The sequence below is a fragment of the Antedon mediterranea genome, chromosome 1 (assembly GCF_964355755.1).
Source record: "Antedon mediterranea chromosome 1, ecAntMedi1.1, whole genome shotgun sequence".
NCBI classification, from domain to species: domain Eukaryota; kingdom Metazoa; phylum Echinodermata; class Crinoidea; order Comatulida; family Antedonidae; genus Antedon; species Antedon mediterranea.
In genome coordinates this window covers 23,883,575-23,909,928 of record NC_092670.1, presented here as the reverse complement: position 1 = coordinate 23,909,928, position 26,354 = coordinate 23,883,575, and the positions used below count along the sequence as shown (strand labels likewise).

General features: G+C 32.2%; 2 protein-coding genes across 6 annotated transcripts; both read right to left on the bottom strand.

Annotated features, from left to right (window-relative positions):
- Positions 1-436: 436 nt before the first annotated feature.
- Positions 437-15,216, bottom strand: LOC140063501 (uncharacterized). Of its 3 annotated transcripts, XM_072109846.1 has the most exons (17): positions 15,126-15,216; positions 14,791-14,870; positions 14,167-14,394; positions 13,621-13,815; positions 13,278-13,304; positions 12,650-12,783; positions 12,509-12,568; positions 10,925-10,978; positions 9,125-9,287; positions 8,409-8,519; positions 8,011-8,171; positions 5,890-6,003; positions 5,669-5,789; positions 5,377-5,473; positions 5,014-5,113; positions 1,049-1,145; positions 437-932 (listed from the first exon to the last, which is right to left on the bottom strand). In XM_072109846.1, exons 2-16 carry the CDS (start codon positions 14,855-14,857, stop codon positions 1,080-1,082), a joined length of 1,698 nt encoding a protein of 565 aa, XP_071965947.1. In that variant the 5' UTR covers positions 14,858-14,870; positions 15,126-15,216; the 3' UTR covers positions 437-932; positions 1,049-1,079. The 3 variants fall into 3 exon arrangements, with proteins under 3 accessions (XP_071965947.1, XP_071965946.1, XP_071965948.1); XM_072109845.1 differs by having other exon boundaries at positions 437-1,145; XM_072109847.1 differs by lacking the exon at positions 10,925-10,978 and having other exon boundaries at positions 437-1,145.
- Positions 15,217-16,840: 1,624 nt separating this feature from the next.
- On the bottom strand, positions 16,841-21,763 carry LOC140048354 (uncharacterized). Of its 3 annotated transcripts, none has more exons than XM_072093208.1 (8): positions 21,736-21,763; positions 21,415-21,494; positions 20,644-20,865; positions 19,973-20,161; positions 19,636-19,668; positions 18,889-19,027; positions 18,754-18,801; positions 16,841-18,483 (listed from the first exon to the last, which is right to left on the bottom strand). In XM_072093208.1, the coding sequence occupies exons 1-7, from the start codon at positions 21,756-21,758 to the stop codon at positions 18,795-18,797; spliced, it is 693 nt and encodes a 230-aa protein (XP_071949309.1). In that variant the 5' UTR covers positions 21,759-21,763; the 3' UTR covers positions 16,841-18,483; positions 18,754-18,794. The 3 variants fall into 3 exon arrangements, with proteins under 3 accessions (XP_071949309.1, XP_071949311.1, XP_071949310.1); XM_072093210.1 differs by lacking the exon at positions 21,736-21,763 and adding an exon at positions 21,595-21,698; XM_072093209.1 differs by lacking the exon at positions 16,841-18,483 and adding an exon at positions 18,484-18,503.
- Between the last annotated feature and the right edge of the window lie 4,591 nt (positions 21,764-26,354).

Below are 26,354 nucleotides of genomic sequence, written 5' to 3'. Positions count from 1 at the left end.
TGTTGTTGTTGTTGCTGCTGTTGTTGCTGCTGCTGCTAATGTTGCTGATGTTGCTGTTGTTGTTATTGTTGTTGCTGCTGTTGTTGCTGCTGCTGTTGCTGCTGTTGTTGCTGCTGCTGTTGCTGCTGTTGTTGGTGCTGCTGTTGTTGCTGCTGCTGCTTCTGTTGTTGTTGTTTTTGCTGTTGTTGTTGCTGTTGTTGTTGCTGCTGCTGCTACTGCTGCTGTTGCTGTTGCTGTTGCTGCTGTTGTTGTTGTTGTTGTTGTTGCTGTTGCTGTTGCTGTTGCTGTTGTTGTTGTTGCTGCTGCGGTTGTTGTTGCTGTTGCTGTTGTTGTTGTTGCTGCTGCTGCTGTTGCTGCTAATATTGCTGCTGTTGCTGTTGTTGTTGCTGCTGTTGCTGATGTTGCTGGTGCTGGTGCTGCTGTTGTTGTTGTTCACCGTTACAATAAAAAATTATTTTGATTGACCCATGGTATTGTGAGAAATCGTTACCTTGTCTTCTACAAAGTAACTGTAAACTGATATATTAAACACTACGCTTTCCTAGATCAAAGGGAAAAGTTTGGACCCCGATACGATTAGAATTAATGAGAATGTATGAAGGACACTTCATTTGGGGAAACCTAACAATAAAGTGAGTATAAACATCTCTGGTTTATGTATTTTAATGGCAACATTGTCAAAATGAAATGTAACGGTACACATAATTTCAAATCAAGGAAAAAAACTGGAAAACTGTTGGATCTAAAATGTTGTGACTACTTCGATGAACTTAAATCAATTAAAGAAATTAAATGCCTATTTAAAATTCATATTCGTAAAATGCACACACAAAGAACGTTTTAAAACACCAAAATACAATTTTAATTGTATTTAAAAATAACAATAAATAAAATTCAACGTATGAATTCGACGGCTTTGTAAGAATTCGTAAAGGCCTAAATCGCGGATCAAAGTCTGTTGCGATAGCATATCTTGGCAAGCGAGCTCAGCGTCCTGTTGTTTGATTGCCATGGTATATTAAAGATCATTATTAATTAATCTTGATTATCTTGACTTTATTTCTCGCTATCCCACATCACTAAAACCTTAAAAATGGGTTTCCTGATGCTGGGTGTTCAATGTAATCTGGTCCAAAGCATATAGCCTATTAAATAAAAGAAAAATTAATAATGGCTGAAACTTTATTTATAGAGAGTAACCCTTCCAGATGGAAAAATTAATGCCAGTTGACATTCAGGGGCCCTCTTAAATGTAATAAAATACATATTTCAATTGAATTGACTGCTTAGTTTAATTGATCATATCAGCAGAATAGGCTAGTCAATCTAGCAAAAAAAACAGCCCAAAGTGAAACAAATTGCAAACAGAGATTTTTCTTTTTTAAATGGTCATATATGATGAGGAGATCAAAATTTGAGCATCACACCTTTGTCACTCATCCCGATGATATGCAAATTAGCTTAAATATGAAAATTAGGGTGAAATTACAGGGTTACCATATCTCAAAAACTACTAGTCCGAGAGAGTTGATATTTTCACTGATCTATTCAAAATGTATATATTTATATTTACTCTAATGAAACATTTTACGAAAAAATGACCGGAAGTACAACATTTGACCTTCGACCCCATTTCCCAATGTTTGCATATACAATGTGACTAAAATGTCTGTAGAGACTTTATTTTGCCCTCAAATGACCCAGACATAGGTTCCTAATAACCAGCATAGGATCACTTTGTAATTCCCAAAATCACACCTTTGTCACACACCTCAAAAGTATGCAAATTAGTAGTACAATTTAAATAAAATATGCAAATAAGGGGAAAAAATTACAGTTGTCCTATATCTCGAAAACCACTAATGCTAGAGAGCTGATTTTTTCACAGCCGTATTCAAAATGTACATATTTCTATTTGCTCCAATGAAACATTTTACAACAAATTGACCGGAAGTATGACATTTGACCCTCGACCCCATTTCTCAATATTGCATATATAAATGAAACTAAAATGTCTGTAGAGACTTTGTTTTGCCCTCAAATGACTCCGATACAGGTTTCTAATAGCCAACATAGGACTGTTTAGTAGATCTCAAAATCACACCTGTATCACTCACCTCCAAAGTATGCAAATTATTAGTACAAGTTACATGAAATATGCAAATTAGAGGGTGAAATTAAAGGTTCCTATATATCGAAAACCACTAAGGCTAGAGAGTTGATTTTTTCAATAACTTGTTCAGAATGTACATATTTAGGCCTATATTTACTCTAATGAAACATTTTACGAAAAAATGACCGGAAATACAACAATTGACCCTCGACCCCAATTTATCAATGTTTGCATACATAATGCGACTAAAATGTCTGTAGAGACTTTGTTTTGGACTCAAATAACTCGGATACATGTTTCCTATAGTCAGCATAGGACCGCTTTGTAATTCCCAAAATCACGCCTTCATTTTGGCATGGTTGGAATTCCCTTTTTTCGTATTAGTTTATGTAGAGCGCTTAGAGGTTTCACAACATTAGGCGCTATATAAATCCAGAATATTATTATTATTATGTCTCAATATTTGCATAATGCAACTAAAATGTATGTACAGACATTGTTTTAGCCTCAAATGACTCGGATACAGGTTTTATATAGCCAGTATAAGTCAAGCACCTCGAAAGGATGCAAATTAGTAGTACAAGCTATATGAAATATGCAAATTACAGTGAATTGCCTTATGTATCTCGAAAACGCTAATGACCGAGAGAGAGAGAGAGAGATAAGTCAACTTTCAAGTACTACTGATTTGCATACTTTCAAGCGAAGTAACAGAGGTGTGATTTTGAGAATTACTAAACAGTTCTATGCTGGCTATAGAAAACCTGTATCTGGGTCATTATTGAAAAAAAAATTATCGAAAGTATGACATTTGACCCTCGAACCTATTTCTCAATATTTGCATATAATGTAACTAAAATGTATGTACAGACTTTGTTTTGGCCTCAAATGACTTGGATACAGGTTTTATATAGCCAGTATAGGATCGTTTAGTAATTCCAAAAAGTCAAGCAACTCGAAAGTATGCAAATTATTAGTACAAGTTATATGAAATATGCAAATTACAGCCTCTTGCCTTATGTATCTCGAAAAACGCTAATGACCGATAGAGATATGGCAACTTTCACCTCTTGTACTACTAATTTGCATATTTTCTAGGGAAGTAACAAAGGTGTGATTTTGAGAATTACTAACAGTTCTATGCTGGCTATAGAAAACCTGTATCTGAGTCATTTGAGGCCAAAACAGTCTGTACAGATATTTTAGTTGAATTATATGAAAATATTGAGAAATAGGGTCAAGGGTCAAATGTCATAATTCAATCATGACAATTTTTGCGTAAAATGTTTCATTACAGCGAATCTAAATAATATGTACATTCTGAATCAACTCTGAATTCAAATCAACTCTCTAGCATTAATGGTTTTCGAGATATGGGAAGACTGTAATTTCACCCCTAATTTGCATATTTCATGTAACTTGTACTAATAATTTGCATACTTTCAAGGTATGTGACAAAGATGTGATTTTGGGAATTACAAAGCGGTCCTATGCTGACAATAGGAAAACTGTATCCGAGTCATTTGAGTCCAAAAAAATTATCTACAGACATTTTAGTCGCATTATGTATGCAAACATTGATAAATAGGGTCAAGGGTCAATTGTTGTATTTCCGGTAATTTTTTCGTAAAATGTTTCATTAGAGCAAATATAAATATGTACATTCTGAACAAGTTTTTGAAAAAATTAACTCTCTACCTTAGCGGTTTTCGATACATATAGGAACCTGTAATTTCACCCCCTAATTTGCATATTTCATGTAACTTGTACTAATAATTTGCATACTTTGAAGGTGAGTGATACAGGTGTGATTTTGAGATTTACTAAACATTTCTATGTTGGCTATTAGAAACCTGTATCCGAGTCATTTGAGGGCAAAACAAAGTCTCTACAGACATTTTAGTTTTCATTATATATGCAATATTGAGAAATGGGGTCGAGGGTCAAATGTCATAGTTCCGGGCATTTATTTTGTAAAATGTCTGATTACAGCAAATATAAATATATACATTTTAAATATTTTAGTGAAAAAATCAACACTCTAGCATTAGCGGTTTTCGAGATATGGCAACGCTGTAATTTCACTCCCTAATTTGCATATTTAATATTACTTGTACTACTAATTTGCATACTTTCGAAGTTGTGATTTTAGGAATTATAATACAGTTCTATGGTGGGTATTGAAAAACAATATCCAAGTCATTGAGTCCAAAATAAAGTCTCTACAGACATTTTAATCACATATTTATGTAAATATTGAGAAATGGGGTCAAGGGTCAAAATTTGGTACTTCCGGACATTTTTATGTAAAACGTCTCATTAGAGCAAATATAAATATATATATTCTGAACCAGACTGTGCAAAAAATGAACTCTCTACGATTAGTAGTTTTTAAGATATGGTAACCCTGTAATTTCACCCTAATTTGCATATTTAAGCTAATTTGCATACCTTCGGGATGAATGTCAGAGGTGTGATGCTCAAAAAATAATCACCTTATCATATGTAACCATTTAAAAAAAAAAAATCTCTGTTTGCAATTTGTTTCACTCAAAATGCTAGATTGACTAGCCTAAGAAGTATTATATTGATTAAACACAATATGTATATTTGTATCTTAAACTTTAACTTGTCTTTACTTTGTGAGGACGATAAAGTTGCCATTTTCCCATTTACGAAGAACGACTAATGTATAGGCTATAACCTTAAATATATAGTTCAAATTACACTTAAACGTGGAATTTTCAAATACTTTTTGAACGCCTAATTTAATTGTTTAATGAAATAACATTTTTATTGGGTTAAAGGGGCGTTTCAATGCGAGGCCTATGCTGTATCACCAGAGCCTAGGCGTTTTCTTTAATTATAGTTTAGTTATAAGTAAGAAGTTCAATACGTACGTTGTTATCATCTTTTAGAACTCTCAAATATGAAACAAGGTCACCAAAAGATGGTCGATCTTTTGGATCAGTCTGCCAACAACTTTCCATAAGAGAAAATCTATTTTCAAAAAATAACATAGAAACATTTTTTTACAAACTTAAAATGAAAATGAAAACCACAGCTGCTTGGTTGAACTTGGATGATAAAAGTTAACTGTTCTAGACACTGTGCTAATACATCTTGTACCAATGTATCTTGTACATACCATGGAAGATGACTTTTACATAGATACCTTTTATAAAGATGCCTTGTACCAAGACATATTGTACCATTAGCTTTTGTACCAAGAAAACGCATGAATTAAACTCAACAAAGCTTACAGTGCATTGGAACAACATTGTGGTTTTGCAAGACGGTGGCCATTGGATAGCAATTCAGGAAGATTTTCCTCGTCTATGCCATCATACGGAATATCACCTGAAAAAAAAATATATTCGCATTAAGAAAAGTATAATCATAAAGGTATCCGCCCACAACCTGGAAATAATCAACTTACGATATTGAAACAAACAAAATCAAGTACTCGGTAACACATTGCACACTGGTTATTCCTTAAAGAATAACGATAGAATAGAAATATGTTTTAAAGTTTATTAAGAATAGTTTTCTTACCTAAAGTTACAATTTCATAGAGGACGATTCCAAAAGTCCACACGTCACATTTCTTTGTTGTAATGTGGTAGGCAATTGCTTCCGGTGACATCCATCTTAATGGAAGACTCGTCTCTCCTCCCTATTATAATTAAGCACAAGTGTAATATGTTCTACTTCCTTTAATAGATTTAGAAACAAGTTATGCTGTAAGATGTAGTTTTGTAAATAAACCAACTTACAAATCGATAAAGATCGGTGTTATCACTGATATGTTTCAAACCAAGAACTGGAATTTTAACGACATTGTCACGAAATAGCATAACCAACTGACAACGGAGCATTGGACAGACTCTCTGTAATGAAATGATGAATATTGATAGAATGATACAAGATAGAATACAATGCTTATTCTCTTTCTGTGACATTTAGACACCGGAAAAGAAAATAGAATAAGTATAATATTTGCACCATTGATGGCGATTTTGTATTCAAACAGCAGAATAGGCCTACACGATACAATGTATTATAATCTATAACCTATGTTTATTACTAACTAAGTTTATTATTAAGTTTCATTAATAACTACTAGATGGTACGCTCGCTTCGCTCGCGTACCATCTAGGTCGTGCCCACAGATGGTTCTCGAATACATAATAATTTCAGCGTTAAAAAACTGGCGATTTCAAATGTACGTACCGCAGTACAATAATACATGTCGTTTACAGCCTACAGGAACGAATAAATAGACACTGTGATTTATGTACTCAACTAAAATTAGCACCATGGGAATTACTTCCGAAAGAGAAACCAATTGTTTAAGTCAAATTTAAACAAACTTAATTTGTGTTTTGTATGTAACATTAGGGTTGAGGGATGGGGAAGAGGATGGGTGCAAAGAGGAACAATTTTTAAATATTATTCTTTATCCATTTAGTAACGAAATATTAATTGAACTTATTCAACCTTATGTTCCTAAGCGGTCTCTGAGATCTAGATCTGAGTCTCTTCTTGCCCATATATTTCATCCTTCCACTAAGTTTTATGGAAATCATTCATTTTCTTCGGCATCCGTTTCTCTATGGAATGCGTTGCCTATTGAAATCCGTCAGACTACTTCCACCAGTGTCTTCAAATCTCTCCTCAAAACCCACTTTTTAATTTGTAAATTTCTAAATTGTTCTGTCTTTGTAAAGCGCATTGAGGCTTTCAGCATAATGCGCTATATCAAGTACCAGTTATTATTATTATTATTATTATTATTGTTTTCATGTTTTACTAATAATATACCACTAAACACAGTAAAACATTGCGATGTAATACTTTGTTGAAACTATCACCGTCCTAGTCGATTGAAATAGTACAGTAGGCCCTACATGTAACGATACATCACTACGACGTGTATATGTTTATATAATGTAAAACAATTTGTGAAAACCATCTCTATTCGGGAAAATCATAAATTCGATTTAATCGTCAATAAATATTAAATTATCTAACTCAACTTAATTAGTAGGCCTAATGGTTTTCAATTGTTTCTTAGAGCCAATTCATACTTAAGTTGGTTCCTACCCTACCCACCAAAGTTGTTCTGCGTTTAGGGCATGTGATGTACCGTAGGCCTATCCTCTACTGGTTTTACAACGCTACTCATGCCAGTGAGGGAAGGGTGATGATGTGAGTGGTTTAACTGCAATAATAAAGATTTATACATAATATACGGCACGGCGAGTGAAAACGCTAGCTCTTTATCCGTTTAAAAAAAAATTATATCCAACCTCTGCAGCACAGATTGAAAAAAAAAATGGATCGAATTTCTGTTATGAGTATACAGTACTTGCCTTTACGACGCCGGAGGGAATAGACACTTGTGGAACAGAGATTGGAATGTTCCATTCATCGCAAATCAATACATTTGTATAAACGTATATTAAATCTATCAAAATAGTATTTTTTAAAGAAAATCGGCCTGTCTTCAACATTATGATGCTGTACTCGAGCTGTTCAACCGGTTTTCAGCCATTAAAAACAATTATCGTAGGAGGAGATAGGAAAATGCGAAGCATCCTCGTATTATCGTCTGCGGGTATTTTTCAAGACGGACATCCATTAGACAGTGTATACCACGATCGAAAAACACCCCTATTTGGGGCAAATAGTTGAACCTAAATTCGTTTTAATCGTCAATAACTAATTATCGAACTCAATTTAATTAGTAAACAGGGTTACATCAGGCGGTTAAAATCAGTACCGAAAGTACGAACCAACTTTACATACCATCGAGTAAACATTCTAGAAATAACGCGCGATTTACCGAATTTTGCCCTTACGTAAATTTATATATAGATGATTATTATTATTACCTCTTCTTCGTGTAGAAACTGCATTGCCTCGGCTATCTGTATAGCATAGTTGATCAACTCCCTTGCCTTTGGTTTAACAGAATTACGTGCATCTCTAAATGAGTGTAAGTAGCTCCTTAAAGTCCCCTTCGGTGACTTTTCAGTGCAGATACCGATCATATCTGTATAAGCATTTACACAGGTATAATGTTATTGTATAACAAAAGTTATACTGTATTAAAAACAATAGTTTTATATATTGTAATATCTGTTTCATAAAATCTACTTTCTTTACTCGGTACCGTTGTGCTTTTTTTCAACAGCTTACAAGTAGAAGTAGCTTTTCCAAATGCTGTATTTTAATTATCTTTACTCATTTGTAGTTATATTAAACATGGAGGTGAAATAAATAAAAATACCTGCGTCCTTAATCTGAGCAATTGGTCGAATAACACCGTAGTGAACTGGTAGTTTGAACACTGTGTCCATTTCCCTTTCCATTGCTTGTTTTTCTTCTTCCGTATACGAGCCTGCAAGGGCAATGGAAATCAGATTAATTAATTTATTTATTTATTTTTTATTTATTTATTTAACAACATATTTATACAGGATAATACACAATCAAGTAGAAATAAACTTGTTTTGCATTGTGGTCCTGTCGTCAAAAACGGATACAAATTTAAATCTTATACAATTACAAATAATAATAATAACAACAAAAAATAAAAACTGGAAGTTAAATGTTATGAAAAGAAATGAGATCTGTATCTAGCTTTAAAGGACATAATCGTGGGTGAATGTTTTATATCTGCTGGCAAGTTATTCCATATTTTTCCGCCTGCAACTTTAAAAGACGAATTCATTTTGCTACGGGTATAATGAGGTATAACAACATTTAAGTTGTATACTCCACACGTTAATAATAATTGATCAAAATAAAATACAAAACTAGAAACTATGCCATGATGAAGATGGTGATACAAATATTTATGATTGTGGTTTTTGTTTGGTATCATCAACGCATATTATAATTACAATTAATTGTAGCTCTGTCTACACTATCAAACTTTATGTGATCTGCCCATGATCACACTTTTTTTTCAAACTCGTTTGATAGTGACAGAGCTTTACATACCATGTATAACATGAGCAATGACTGTTTGTCGACGACTTCCTTCATGAGCTATTGTAACCGTGTAAGTGTTGGCAACGTCCTCAACTGGATCAATAAAGGTGACATTAGTGTTTTGCAACACTATATTTGGAGACGAATAGGGAAACTCAACGTCATCTATCACCTGATGATATAAGTCATAAAGTACAATAAGTAAGTTTACACTACCACCAGTAACTTAATGTTTGCGATATTTTGTCCAAAAGGAAATGAAATGTAGATGGAAGTGTATATGTTTTCAACCGTTGAGGCTGTTCTTTGTCGGAAGCACATGAAGTACCGTAAACCTTAAATCATTAGTGTTATCTATATATAAATTTACGTAAGGGCAAAATTCGGTAAATCGCAGTTTATTTCTAGAATTTTTACTCGATGGTATATAAAGTTGGTTCGTACTTTCGGTACTGATTTTAACCATTTGATGTAACCATGTTTACTAATTAAATTGAGTTAGATAATGCGAGGATGCTTCGCATTTTCCTATCTCCTCCTACGATAATTGTTTTTAATAGCTGAAAACCGGTTGAACAGCTCGAGTACAGCATCATAATGTTGAAGACAGGCCGATTTTCTTTAAAAAATACTATTTTTATAGATTTAATATACGTTTATACAAATTTTTTGATCTGCGATAAATGGAACATTCCAATCTCTGTTCCACAAGTGTCTATTCCCTCAGGCGTCGTAAAGACAAGTACTGTACAGCCATAACAGAAATTCGATACACTTTTTTCCAATCTGTGGAATCTTTTTTTTAACGCATAATGAGCTAGCCTTTCCAGTCGCCGTCTATTATGTACAATCAAATTTATTATTGCAGCTAAACCACCACCAACACCACCACCCTCCCCTCACTGGCATGAGTAGCGTTGTAAAGCCAGTAGAGGGCAGGCCTACAGTACGAATGATCAGTACATGCCCTAAACGCAGAACAACTTTTCAATACAAGTTGGGTAGTGGGTAGCATAATTGGCTCTATGAAACAATTAACCATTAGGCCTACTAATTAAGTTGAGTTAGATAATTATTTATTGACGATTAAAGCGAATTTACGATTTGCCCCGAATAGAGGTGTTTAATATATTACTGACAGTTCCTTCTGAACGTTTGTAATCATGTAACTTCAAAAAAATATAAACGTCGTATTAGTGATGTATCGTTACATGTACTGTACTATTTCAATCGACTATGACGGTGACAGTTTCAACAAAGTATTAAATCGCAATTTTTTACTGTGTTTACTGGTATATTATTTGTAAAACATGAAAACAATTCATATTTCGTTACTAAATCGATAAAGAATATATTTAAAAATTGTTCGTCTTTGCATCCATCCTCTTCCCCATCCCTCAACCCAAATGTTACATACAAAACACAAATTCAGTTTGTTTCTTATTTTGTGACAAGTTTCTTTTTCGGAAGTAATTCCCGGGGTGCTAATTTTAGTTGAGTACATAAATCACTGTGTCTATTTATTCGTTCCTGTAAACAACATGTATTATTGTCCTGCATGTGCATTTGAAGTCGCCAGTTTTTTAAACGCTGAAATTAGTATGTATTCGAGAACCATCTGTGGGCACGACCTAGATGGTACGCGAGCGAAGCGAGCGTACCATCTAGTTTTTTTTAATTTGTAATCCATGTTCAACATGCTTCAATGTTATATTCTATGTATGTACAGCAAGCACTGTACAAGATAAGTGAGTGGAATTGTGTACATGATTCTAAATGTAAACTGAAAAGATGCATCAGATACCGTACCCTTGGTGCAGGGTCCACTGGTGGAGCGTCTATCCTCGGTCTATCATTCACATTCTATAAAAATATAAAAGACAGTGTATAGTGCAATATTAATGGTCCTGGTAAAATGTGATTGTAAATTGTAAATTACTAGATGGTACGCTCGCTTCGCTCGCGTACCATCTAGGTCGTGCCCACAGATGGTTCTCGAATACATACTAATTTCAGCGTTTAAAAAACTGGCGACTTCAAATGCACATGCAGGACAATAATACATGTTGTTTACAGGAACGAATAAATAGACACAGTGATTTATGTACTCAACTAAAATTAGCACCCCGGGAATTACTTCCGAAAAAGAAACTTGTCACAAAATAAGAAACAAACTGAATTTGTGTTTTGTATGTAACATTTGGGTTGAGGGATGGGGAAGAGGATGGATGCAAAGACGAACAATTTTTAAATATATTCTTTATCGATTTAGTAACGAAATATGAATTGTTTTCATGTTTTACAAATAATATACCAGTAAACACAGTAAAAAATTGCGATTTAATACTTTGTTGAAACTGTCACCGTCATAGTCGATTGAAATAGTACAGTACATGTAACGATACATCACTAATACGACGTTTATATTTTTTTGAAGTTACATGATTACAAACGTTCAGAAGGAACTGTCAGTAATATATTAAACACCTCTATTCGGGGCAAATCGTAAATTCGCTTTAATCGTCAATAAATAATTATCTAACTCAACTTAATTAGTAGGCCTAATGGTTAATTGTTTCATAGAGCCAATTATGCTACCCACTACCCAACTTGTATTGAAAAGTTGTTCTGCGTTTAGGGCATGTACTGATCATTCGTACTGTAGGCCTGCCCTCTACTGGCTTTACAACGCTACTCATGCCAGTGAGGGGAGGGTGGTGGTGTTGGTGGTGGTTTAGCTGCAATAATAAATTTGATTGTACATAATAGACGGCGACTGGAAAGGCTAGCTCATTATGCGTTAAAAAAAAGATTCCACAGATTGGAAAAAAGTGTATCGAATTTCTGTTATGGCTGTACAGTACTTGTCTTTACGACGCCTGAGGGAATAGACACTTGTGGAACAGAGATTGGAATGTTCCATTTATCGCAGATCAAAACATTTGTATAAACGTATATTAAATCTATAAAAATAGTATTTTTTAAAGAAAATCGGCCTGTCTTCAACATTATGATGCTGTACTCGAGCTGTTCAACCGGTTTTCAGCTATTAAAAACAATTATCGTAGGAGGAGATAGGAAAATGCGAAGCATCCTCGCATTATTGTCTGCGGGTATTTTTCAAGTTGGACATCCATTAGACAGTGTATACCACGACCACGAAACACCCCTATTTGGGGCAAATCGTTGAACCTAAATTCGTTTTAATTGTCAATAACTAATTATCTAACTCAATTTAATTAGTAAACATGGTTACATCAAATGGTTAAAATCAGTACCGAAAGTACGAACCAACTTTATATACCATCGAGTAAAAATTCTAGAAATAAACTGCGATTTACCGAATTTTGCCCTTACGTAAATTTATATATAGATAACAAACATACTAAATACCCTTTGTGCCGCCGGTTCAAACGCTACAGCATTCCACGGAGCTTCGTTCCCCCTCAAATTCTAAAAGAATAAATAAATGTTAGGCCCTCTCATTGTCAATAATGAATTATACGGTCAAAATAATTGGGTAATACTATCTACCTGACTATCTCTTGGTTGATAGAAACGAAAACGATAGATAAGAATTGCAACGATAAGAATTAGCACAACTGCTACAACGGTTCCAGCTATAGCTCCTGTTGACGAAGAACCCGATGACGGATCGTCTTCTTTGTCTACAATTAAAATGTATAATAACTAATAACTAATAGAATAAATACAAGCGGTAGATAGCAAGGATAACTATTAAGTAAGATAGAGTTGTATGGTATAACATATTTTAGCATGGCTGTTTGTATGTTAGTCCGTGTACAAGGTACACTGTCAATCAAATCTTCATTCAATTGTTTGGATAGTTAAGTCTATATATATAACTTATTCTTCCATTCATTATTAATAAAGGAATTCATAAATCTTTTCAGAAAGAAAATTACTGTATTACGTAATAGTATTTGATATTCCGCTTAAGTTCATATCTCCTTCACTAAATTCTAGCTATATACTAAACTACTTAATTTTTCATTAACTAAGGGTTGCTGAAGACAATTTTTGTTTGTTTTACAAACTTCTAACCAATGTCGAAATAGTAACATTGAAATCTCCCTTATCATTTTGTTGGAAGTGTACAGTATCATTGTTAAACTATTTAGTAATGTAAAAACAAATTTACCATCTGGTTTTGGTGATGTTCTGATGGCTGAAAAAAAAAAATTTTTGAAAAGTAAATTATTAATGATAATAATAATGTTTAGATATATTTTTATAGTTTTATTATATCCTAATATTTTGAATTATCAACATTTTGATACACAAATAAACTGATATCCGCCATGCCATTACAACCCATTTAGGCCTAATTTGTATATACTTTTATATTCAAAGTATTTTATAAATTAAAATTTGTGAGATCTCAAATGTATTTTCACAACATTATGTATGTTTGTATTCTATCAAGGTTAATTAGATGTGAACTCTGTGATAGAAGTCTACCTATTTGTCCTTATGAATCTTACATGGATCGACACAATGTGGTGCAGGATTCGTCCACCCTCCGTTGATACAATTAGACGTTCTATCCTTTGGATGCAAAACGTATCCTGGAACACATGCATAGTTTATATGCCCTCCGTGTCTGTGACTACCAGTTTGTATCAAATAGTTTCTTCTTGAATTACCTTCAGGTGACTCACAATCACGACTATTAATACCTGAGGATGATCACACAGACATTTAGGCTCTTTCAACTAAATTTAGGCCCGTTTCCGTGGAACTACGGTACTGTAGTAGCTCTGTTATTCAAAATTGTCTTAGATCAGCCACAGAGGAAGGAGGTTAGTCACCAGGGGAGAAGGAGGGGCGGTTAGCGGTTATAGTTCCACATATCCTTAAATATTTATGGTTTTAGTCACTTACTAGACTTATGTATATATTGGCAGGATCTTTAATGAACTTCATAACTTTCTAAACAGTTTTACCTATCATTGGAGCGCCTCAAATAGTTCAAAGCAATCGAATAATCACTTCCTACTTCGTTTGTTACGGTACTTTCGTTTACTTACCGGTAGAATGCTTAACACACATAGTTGGCTCATCGTTATCTAATCCAAGCCATTCACCATTGTAGCAATAAATAACAAGTTGAAATCCATCATTTGTATAACCATCACTACATACATAGTCAGCTCTTGTGCCGTTCATTAAGTTAGGAAGATTATTCGGGTTTTCGGGAGTATAGTATATAACACCATTCTCTGGATTGGCTGGGATTTTTACACAGGAACCGGACTCTTATGTAAAAAAATATGTATTGGATGTTTAGTTACTACAAAATATGCAGGTACACGTTGATGAAATCCTGTGTTAAGTTAATTTATTGTACCATTATTCACTATTCACTGGTTGATCAAATCATCATGTTAGGATTCCCTGATTAGACGGCTTAGCCTACATGGAAGAAAACAATTTAACTGCTGATTTGAAAAAAAAGGGGCTACAGGAAATGAGTTGAAACAAAATTGTTGCTGTCAGACAAGATTACTTAACACTGGTGTGCCTGGACAGTAAGTCCTGGTAAAAAACAGTAATAACACGGTTCTTTCCAACAAATGCAATGGATTTATTTTGTCAATAAATGAGTTTATTTTGTGTTTATACAGCAGACCTAGTAAAAATAATGTTCTTACCAGTTTGGGCTGCTACTAAGTGTATTATTTCACAAACGCATAAAACCAGCAATGCATAGTATTTCATTTTGATCAGTTTTCTACAAGGAAATAAAACAGAAAAATAATGTATTACAGTAGTCTGTATGTTTGAAAATAGAATTTAAATGTACTTCTTTTCACAAGGATATCATACCTCTTATGTTTTAGAATAAGAATTACACAAAAAATGATATTATAATTAAAATGTACTACAGTATGCTTACTACACAGATCATGGACTGTCTAGTCCGGATCAGCATGGATTACTCACATCTCCCCACTCAATTAACAATTTGATTCTGCAAAATACTTACGTTTGTCAAAATTGTACTTGCATAGTGAATTCTGATGTTTAAATAAAGGTTTAGGCTAATGGAAAATTGTTTGGTACAATAAGTCTGTTAACAGAAGGATTTCGTTTTTATTTACAGTTTTCATCAGAGGAACAATACCACACTTGGCACAGAATACAGATACCGTTTACTTCCTATTGGTTGAATATGAAATTTACGTCATATTTTAAATTTAGTACCGTCGTCAACAAAATATTCAATGCTTTGTTCAAAGTTTTGTTCGACATACACGGTTCATTATCTTTCAATAGGTGTTCGAAGTTATTATAGGTACAGTGACTTTCTTGTAATTTGTTGTCTTACCACGACCTATTTTAAAGATGATAATAATAAAGAAATAATAAGATATATCCGAAACCTGTGCACAAACCTAAAAACTATCATAATTTTGACCAAATCTCGCATAACTGCATTTTCGTTTACCTGCAAAATTCTTTTTTTTTTAGACTTCATGACGAATTAGACTTTAGAATGTTGAGACGTCTGAAGTATGTAGATATTTTAGACCTAAACTTTCACATTGCACTTTGAGTATTAAATTCAAAGTTTCCCTTTTTTTGTAAAGTTTAAACGTGAAGTTAAATCATCGACGAAACTGAGTTGTTTACACAGTCTTATTGTTACACAGAAGAACATACTATGCTATAACAAAATTGTCATTTTATATAATCACGGCTAAAAATATTCTCATAAAGTACAGCGTTGTTGTCTATTAAGGTCATTTTCCATATTCCTAACAATATCATAAATTTAAACAAATAATGCTTAGTCAGCTTTGTATTGTAACTTTAGTGCGCCAAAATAATTATTGCTTACAATACCTTTCACGCTTCTGTTAAGATGTGTTTGTATCAAAGAAAATAATATATGTTTCCTGGTATATTCAAAGTTAATAGTGCTTATTTTGTTAAGTGTCCTTTTGTTAATGTAGAATTCTGTATATTCCTCCTCAATGTTTATTTAATGTTTTTTTGAAAACAGAATCACTCAACCACCGATCAAGGCGCCATTTTGTGAATTCACCGTATCAACCGCTTATCAGATACACATCGGGTAATTAAAGTTTAAACATTTGAGAAGAAGGAGACATGGTACCGGTACATACACATGTCGTGTGTGTGTCAACATTTGCCAAAAATCAATTTATAATGAAATTAGAGCATGTTTCAGAAAATCTAAATAAAAAATGTCATAGTTTGCCATAATTCATAATTGCCACATATCTTTCATCGATTTTCACCCACAATATAACATTGTTGCTGCTTATACAATATTTAGTTTGATGAACTGTGATGGCACTAGTTATATCCGCTATGCTGATTATTAATACGATTTTTTTAAGGGATATAGTATTCGATTAATCCAGGGAAGTGTGTCATTTCACTCTTTACTTCTCTTATGCCTTTTTAGCAATCTGTGTAATGCGCTGTTGGTTGGTTTATAAAAAATCGTTTTAGGCATTGTGAATTGTATTATTAATATTTTCTTCGCTTAAAAGTTGATTCGATGAGATTAGGATCTAAATGTACTGATGTTTTATTACAAAGTTCCGCCAGTCTATTATACACTCTATTGTATAAAGTAAGTGACGTCAGTGGCACAGTTTATTGTATTTATTTTATTTATTTAAAAAAGGCAATTCAACCTCCACTGCCTTTCTTTAAATACTGCAATGATGTAATCCTATCATACGTTAATTGTTAAAACACCTAAATCTTCTTATATTGACAAATTTATTGTACAAATATATGACAAATACATGAAAAACAGAGCCCAGGAAAATGTAAAGTTACTGAGGTAATCTATATTTATCAATACAAAATTTTTTCCGGGTATTCTGTAAATTTGAGTTTTCGACATGCATAAAAAAACATTATTAAATCTTAAACTAAACAAACAAATCATCTAACATTTTAACAACATAAAAAATACAAACGAAAATCCAATAGTAATGAAAATCATAAACAATTAGCAGCAATATTAAAAATTACCTTTTAAAATACTAATTTTTTTTCCTAGGATGCTTTAAAGCTCAGGAACAGGCATGAATTTTAAATATAATATTTGGTTAATTGTATAATATAAATCAAATATTTGTAACAGAAATCACGACGAAAAAACATGAATTTCCCTTAATATGGTCAAATACAAAATTTGGCACAATTCTTCCATAAAAACCAGGAAGACTTTTTTCAGTAGTTAGGTAGTTAACCTAATGTAATAACATGTTTTGTGACTCACTAGAAGGTAAAAAAAGATGGTGGATATACGGTGGATAATTTTTGATATAGCATGAAAATAAAAATTTGAAGTTCAATAAACATTCCAGAAATTTAATATTCAAGTTATATTACTTATACTTAGTCATCTGATAACATTTTTTACCACACTGTTTATTTTTCGTAGCTTTTTAAAATGCCTCTCTATTTACAAAATTTGTGTACAAAAGAATAGAGATTTTACTGTGTAATTTGAACTATCCCCCCACTGATAAGAAAGTCCTTATTTTCAACAAGCTCGTGTAACACAAATAAAATCCCCAAAATTATGAAACATAGGGGAAACTATAGATCGATAATTATTGGAATGTATGATCAATAGAAATGTTTTGCCCGCACCTGGCCTTTAATATCTATCTTATAATATGTTAATGATACATGTTAATAGTTTCCCCACTCTACTTCCACTAATAGTAATTATAAACATTTCCCATAAAATTCCAAGTTTATATTTTACCTTCGCATATTCCATCCTTCTATGTGTCAAGAGTTTGACAATAACATTCCTAAAAATGTGGTATATTTTATATTTTACCACTCTTGATAAATAAAGTGGCTGGATACATTATTTTGTCCTATCCAGTTAAGGCAGAAATTACGAATAATGCATGAGGCTAATTACTTTCTATTAAGAATTACAAAATAGCTGACCTATTTCCTAGATATAACTCAACCTAATCTCCCTGATCCGAGGAGAGAGTGCCCGGTTACGGCCAGATCGATTATCTAATTGTATATTAATGTAATAGTAATAAACGTTACAGCTTTTATTTTCCATTTTATATAAATCAAAATGTTAAATAATAGGTGGATCTCGAATAGACCACGCTACAAGAACAGTAATTTTAATTTAAAAAACATAAATATGTCGATATGGATTGAAAGAGGTCCGCCTACATAAACCGAGGTGTATACTATTTAACCAAACAACTGGACGCCATGTTAATAATTAGTCGTATGGATTATCCATGCTTTCTCCTTTACAATAATAGAAAAAAAATGATGCGTGCCGTATCCATGGCTGGTCGGAGAGCGTCCCCCTAGAAGAAAAAACATAGGCCTGGTTATGTTAATAAAGAAATTGAATACACTTTGAAACAAGGGAATAACTTAGCTAACTGGACTTGCACAGAATTTTTTTATGAGAATGAATAAAGACTATATACACATATCCTCTTTATCATACATGTTTATGGAAAAAATGGCAACTGCATTAAGAAATTTACCGTAATTTCAAATGTCTAATTGTTGAAATTTATATTTATGTTTACGGTAATTATGATTGAAAAAAACAAGCAAACATATCTAACCTTTGTGGCGGTTCAATAGCTGTCCCAGAGTCATGTCCATCTCAAACACTATGAGAAAAAATCGTAATGTGAAAAATGTTGATAAGTTATATACGTATACGCTAAAAAACATAAAATGATACTATATATACTTACAAGTTACTGTTCCGTTTATAGAAGCGAAAACGCGTACGATAGATGAGAATTCCAAAGATAAGGATTAACAAAACTGCTACCACGATTCCAACTACAACTCCTGGTGACAGAGAACCCGATGACGAATTGTCTTTTTCGTCTACAATTAAAATGCATGTATAGCTTAAAACAATGCAATGCAGTTAAGGCAGAAGGCTAATTATGTTTTATGTTAAAGAATTACAAGTTAAGCTGACTAGATATAACTCAACATAATCCGCCGAGTGGAGAGTAGGCCTACCCGTCAATAGGGTTCCACCTCGGATTGCCTGCGGGCAGCTCGATTATTCAATTGTATAGGCCTAATGTATCTAACTTAATACAATGCAAAGGTAGTATGGTATGAAGAGTGAAAGGTGGTATTATATACTGAGTGAACTACTGCAGCGTTATTATGGAAAATAGTCCAGTTTTCATAGATATAGTTTATGTAAAAATCAAGAGGTTTGTTTGTTGAATGTCGGTCCTTTACAAGGTACACCTTCTCAATCGAATATTCATTAATTTGTATTTTATCTGACACCACGCAAGCATAGTATTAACCCATTCATTTTTATAATGAAATATAAACATTAAAATTATTAGGCGGTCTAACAAGAAAATGAATATTTTTATTTATATCATAGGCCTATGAAAATATATGAAATACTGAAGATAGTGTATTATTTGTTTACTATCATTCATAGCTAGTAATAAAATTAGACCTACCTTTATCATCTGGAGTTGGTGATGCTAAGATGACTGAAAAACAATGTTTTATTATTGTTGAATTATGATTTTATATCTTATTTAAAATATTTAATTTTAATATATCTTGATATTTTTTTTCCGATTTCAACATTCTGATACACAAGTGTAATCGGAATTTTATTTCTGAAACTTTGTTAGTTTTTCTTTGAGATCTTGCACGAAACAATCAACTTTGTTTCTTCTATAAGTGTTAGATACCTTAATGCAATCCGCTGTCGTTATTATGTCATTGCTGAAATTATTAAAATGTTCTTGAAATGAAATAGGCTCCTACTCTCCTACTTTTCTTACTTACTTGATGGATCGATACAATGTGGTGCAAGCTGTGTCCACCCTCCGTTGATACAGTTTGATACCGTTCTATTCTTCGGATGCAAAATGTAGCCTGGAACACACTTGTACTTTACTGCACTTCTGAAGCTACCAGTTTGTATCAAATAGTTCCTTCTAGAATTACCTTCTGGTGACTTGCAATCATTATTATCTAAGGATCATAAACACGGCGAGATTTTATTTTATCATAACTAATTGAGATAAATTGTTACATATATAACTATTGGAGTAGAAAACTAGAATACAATTCACTTTTCTACTTTTATTGATAGTCATCATCATTATTTATCATAAGTTCTCAAAGGAGGCTTAAATGATTCAATGATGAGTTCGATAAGTAATTGATATGATCTTTACTGAACTTTTCTTCAAATTTTGCATGTATCAAATCAGTCATTACCTTTGTATTGTGTTTCGATATTTGAAATAATCAGGGAAGAGAGAAATTACATATAAACTAAATTCCTTAAAAGATGCAGTTCTGACGAATAATAGGCCTATAACACAAGTTTCGGATTAAGCAGTTTGTTGTCAATTGAACGTAGATATAACAGCTAGGAGAACACTACAATTAAAAGTATACAGATTATACTGTTATCAAGTATTTTATTATTATATATTTATCTTACTTACGCTTTTTAACACACATAGATGGTTCATCGTTATCTAATCCAAGCCATGTTCCATTGTAGCAATATATAACAAGTTGAGGTCCAATATTGGTGTACCCAACATTGCATAAATACTGAGCTCTTGTCCCGTGCATTAAGTTTGGAAGATTGCCGGGGCTTCCTGGACTATACAGTATAACACCATTATCTGGATGGGATGGGGTTTTTGAACAGGAACCAAACCCTTATATAAAAGAAAAACATGTATAAAAAAGGTGTTTATATAAAATATGATATTTAGTCTTACTTTACAAAACTACATATTTCAAGCTGTCTACGCTGTAACTCTTGATGATGTTAAGTTTACCGTAGTTGATATTCAGATTTACTGGCAATATCGGTAATCACATCCGTGAATAACATCGTTAAATTTTAAAACATTATAAGCATTAAATTCTCAGAAAAATTCTCATAATTTATTTTACACAAACTAACTTTACTACTAGTATTTATTCTCCACTGCAAACCCGGTGAAAGTTACTTATTGTTCCATTTGACGGAGAAACAGATCAGTATGATTATTTATTTCTTATTTGTTTATTGATAATTTCAAAGAGATCTTGTTCTTCCAACACTGGTGTTTTTGATACCCTATACTCTTCTGCTAACCTGCCACTTACAATGCAATTGATTTATTTTTCAATGAGAAGCTGTTCTATGAAAGGTTTTTAATACTTGTGATGTTATTTTATCGGCCGGAAGAACGCAGACCAAATAACAATTATTTTCTCACCAGTTTGGGCTGCTACTAAGTTGCTGCTGCTACAGACACATATAACCCACATTACATAGTATTTCATTTTGATCAGTTTTCTATAAAAGAAATAAAAAGTAATACAAGTAAGGTAATACAATGCATTAGCTTGTTTGACACTAATATTTGAATGTATACAATTTGTTAAAAAAGATATACATTTTTTGGATGGAAATTATACAAAAAAAAAGAGATTTTAATTAAAAGTGTGATATTGCTGTTATGGCCTGTCTAGCCCCGGCTCTTGAATTAGCACCAACCACTATATCCACTAAACAATTTTATTCAGTGAATACTTACGTTTGTCGAGATTGAATTTGCATAAAATCTGATGTTTATATAGTTAGAAAGTAGTTAATTCAACTCCTTTTTATCGGCCTTTTATACAGTAGTTATTGCACACTTCCTCATTTATTAACTGAATGTAAAATTTGCATTACAAAATAAATATGAATTACGTCATGCCCCGTCACCAACAACATATAAATGTACGGTAATTATTATAGATTGAGGAATTTCCAAAGTATTTTTGTCTTACCACGACCTATTTTAAAAAAGAAAAATACCAAAATCTTAATAATATTAAAATCTACTAAGTACTAAAAATCTATTTATATTTCATATTCATATTTTAGTTCATATTTAAAAGGCATCATCACATCAACCATTGTGGAACACTTACCAGCTTAATCAGATCTGTGAGACGCACTGATCTCATACGGTACTTACTAACTGGATAGAACAAGTAGAGAATATTAGCGGGTTAGGTTCAGTTAATATTATTTTGAATTTGTAACAGTTAAATGCGTGTGTTATGGATGGGCCTATTACAGTCGTTTGAAATGAGAATCGTCCGAGAATCGTCTTTTTAAGGAAAGTATCATCTCAAATCAATGAACAGTTTAATTAATTTAGAACACTCCAATAAAATATATAAGTTTAAATATAAAAAACTGATAACTTTAATTTGGTTCACCAAAAAGTATATAGTATTGCAAACAAATCGTAAACTATCCTTGCATTCATCTGAATGATAGATGAAACTAAGCCATGACTGTTTAAGGCACCTTGGTTGGTCCCATTTGATCAAGGGCTTCTCTTGTCCAGTGTCCACCTTAACCAGAGGAGAGGCATATGCCAAAGTCTGATGTAGGGGCTGCCATACTACTAGATGTAGGGCCTGCCATAAGAATCAGCAGTGCTGATTTCAAATGCCAGCTCTACAGCACCCGATATTCTAAGATGGTCTCACATCCAAGCCCCTACCCGGCCCAACTTTGCTTAACTACGGTGATTTGACGAGGACCGGTGTTTCAACGTGGTAAAGAATCCGATATAAAAAAGTATATAACCAACTACAGTATTAATATAAAATAAAACGAAAAAAAAACCAAGAATAATCATAATAAAATCTAGATATATTATTTTATAATTACTTTCTACCATGGCCTATTTTTTAATTCATTTAATAAGCTTCTACGTAATTGATTACTGTTTGATACGTCTTAGTCGTTCAATTTGCGAACTTTCCCATCATTATAATTGAATAAAATTGCAGTTTTCTTTTCGTTTTTAAATTTTCCAGGTGAATTTTTAGATTATTAATCATAGATGTAGTGGCATTCATAAAATGAGATGTTTATACGGTCTGAGTGTTACATAGATCAGATAAAAGAACAAAAATTCTGTAAACAAATTTTACTGAATATTTGTTGTAATCAATGATAAAAAGATTTCTATAAAGTACAGCTTTGCTGCTGTGGAGGTCACCTTTTTTTATATTATAATAATACCGAAACGAAGTATAAGTCAGCTTTGTATTGTCCTTTGTTCTGCGTAAACATCTCACATATTTGGTTTTATCAGGAAAGAGTGGTTTTATTCAAGTTGTTCCACGCTTCTCTATTAAGATAGTGTATCGAACTTTTAAATTAATAAATATTGTTTCCTGGTGCATTAAAGGTTACTATATTATTTATTTTTATTTTCATTTTCTAAGACAAATAAGTTAAAATCGATGTTTTTTCCCTTTCTTTATGTTCCTCTTAAATGCAGTGTATTTGGAATCTTTGAAATGCCTACGAAAAATGTGTTTATGCTATTCTTTTGAAACAATGAAGAACACTTAATATGCCTAAAAAATTGAATATTTTGACACTTTTAAAGATGTGCTATTTTCTTTGTAAACTTACGTCCTTTTGGTTCAATTGTTAAAGACTTTTGTTCCAGTAATTTACCATTTTGTTTCCTTCGTAAGTTTATGCTTCCTTTAAAAGCTGATCAAACATTAATTTCTATATGATGAAATACGCCTTTTTAATTTTGTTGATAACACTCTGATGCTGATACATATTTATGTGTGTTTTCTACTATAATCATCCTTGGACATACCATGCCAAATTATGGTAAAAAATGCATTATTTATCAATGTGTCCCATTAATTGTAGTAAATGTGGTATTGAACACATTAAAACATTGTATAGTATATCCTAGATAGTATATTATTGCATCCCACTTTGCTCGAATAAATTTTGGTGATCTGATGATAATATTGTTAAAGTTAAAATAGAATAATCCAATTCAAAATAGATCTCAAATAAGAGGGTGCTGTTCATCAATCGACTTTTCTAAGTTCTCATTTGATTGATTTTAAAATTGTACGACATAAATGTTTACTTTTTAAAATCGTTTTAACATGTTTTAAACCGTTTTAATTTCCGGTTTGTTGAAGTTGCCGTAGACCTTTATGGTATTTTAACTTGTTTTTTTAATTCTTATAATGATTTCATACATGTATGTACTCCGCATATGAGTAATCATGTATTGGATATAATGGCGCATCTTATATTATTATTATTATTATTATTATTATTATTATTATTATTATTATTATGTAACTAATAGTGGATTAAAGGGAAAATGCGTGGTAAAAAACATGGCCTTAAAGGGATATTAACCTTCGTCTGTTTGAAGAATTTGTTTTTCTTATGTTAGTTAGGCCTATGATTTAGTTGATCCGTTATTAACTTCAGAAATAAACATTGCTGAATGAATCTATGTTTACGATAACTTTACAACTGAAGAATTTCTCAAGAAGAAGATGACCAATGTATTTTAACAGATAAAATGTTCTCGTCTTCGTTTTGAAGAAGGTGTTACTGGTACGCATGGTTTGCGTAATTTCCAAACACAACATAATTAATAACATTATTCTGTATATAAAATGTATTGTCTAAACTCATCCCCGTTTATTTTTTATATTTTAATCTATTTCAAATGTCCCCAACAGTGGGAAAACCTTCAGGATGGATGATAATAACATCAGTGGTAAAATTTTAAGACATCTAGTGTCATCTTAAAAAAAAATTTAATCAAAAAATAAATAAATCAAAGCTAGGAGATATGAAACCATGTTTTTTCCACATTGACTTTTTTTGCGTTTACATTCATTCTTCTTTCTTTATAGTTTATTTTTTATCCAAAGTCTAATTGAAATGCTAACCAAAACTTTTTTAAAGAATTCATTGTAACATTTTTTCCATTATTTAGACATAAATTCAAAAAGTGTATGGTAGCCTACCTTGCAAACACATTATTATATCAAAATTATCGCATTCATCGTTTCAGTCAAAAAAGACTAAAACTTTGGGGACAGTGATTAATAATCATTCACGGATAAGATACAGTCACATTAGATATAGTTAAATCTGCTATCTACCAATCAAAAAACAACAAATCTGCTGGTTCTGACAATATATCTAATGAATTACTTAAAAACGGTGGGACGATTTTAAATAGATTAATGTTATCACTATTCAAAAAAATTGTTAGTCTTGAAAAAGTACCGTCGGAATGGAATAGTAGCATTGTTGTACCAATATATAAAAAGGGTGATAGAAGGGACCTAAATAACTTTAGAGGAATATCATTGGTACCTGAGAACTGTCAGTGAGGATGTACATTATTTGATTGTTGCTTGGATTTTGCCTGATGATTTGATAACACCTGATTAAATGTTATTTTATGTTTTTATAGAAATTAAAGATTAGTAAGATATACAGTATTTATAAAATGTCTCTATTGATGGATTCTGCGACGTAACAGTAACTTTACTACTAACTACTTTAAAACCGTTGATTCAAATTGGATATAGTAATTCAACAAATCAAATTTCAACGTTAAATCTATGTTTAAATTTACGTTGATGCAAATTTTCATTTCAACTTAATTATTACGTTGTTTCAACGTTAATAATTTCAACATTGAATCAACATTGATAATTTCAACGTATACATTTTTACGTTGTTTCAACGTTGATAATCTATGTTGAATCAACGTTGACATTTTTGTTGAGGCAAACTTTCATTTTCAACCATTTTTTCAACGTTATTTCAACGTTACTTATTTTAACGTTGTTTGAACGTTGATAATTTCTATGTTGATTCAACGTTGACATTTACGTTGAGGCAAACTTTCATTTTCAACCATTTTTTCAACGTTATTTCAACGTTACCTATTTTAACGTTGTTTCAACGTTGATAATTTCTATGTTGATTCAACGTTGACATTTACGTTGAGGCAAACTTTCATTTTCAACCATTTTTTCAACGTTATTTCAATGTTACCTATTTTAACGTTGTTTCAACGTTGATAATTTCTATGTTGATTCAACGTTGACATTTAAGTTGAGGCAAACTTTCATTTTCAACCATTTTTTCAACGTTATTTCAACGTTACTTATTTTAACGTTGTTTCAACGTTGATAATTTCTATGTTGATTCAACGTTGACATTTACGTTGAGGCAAACTTTCATTTTCAACCATTTTTTCAACGTTATTTCAACGTTACTTATTTTAACGTTGTTTCAACGTTGATAATTTCTATGTTGATTCAACGTTGACATTTACGTTGAGGCAAA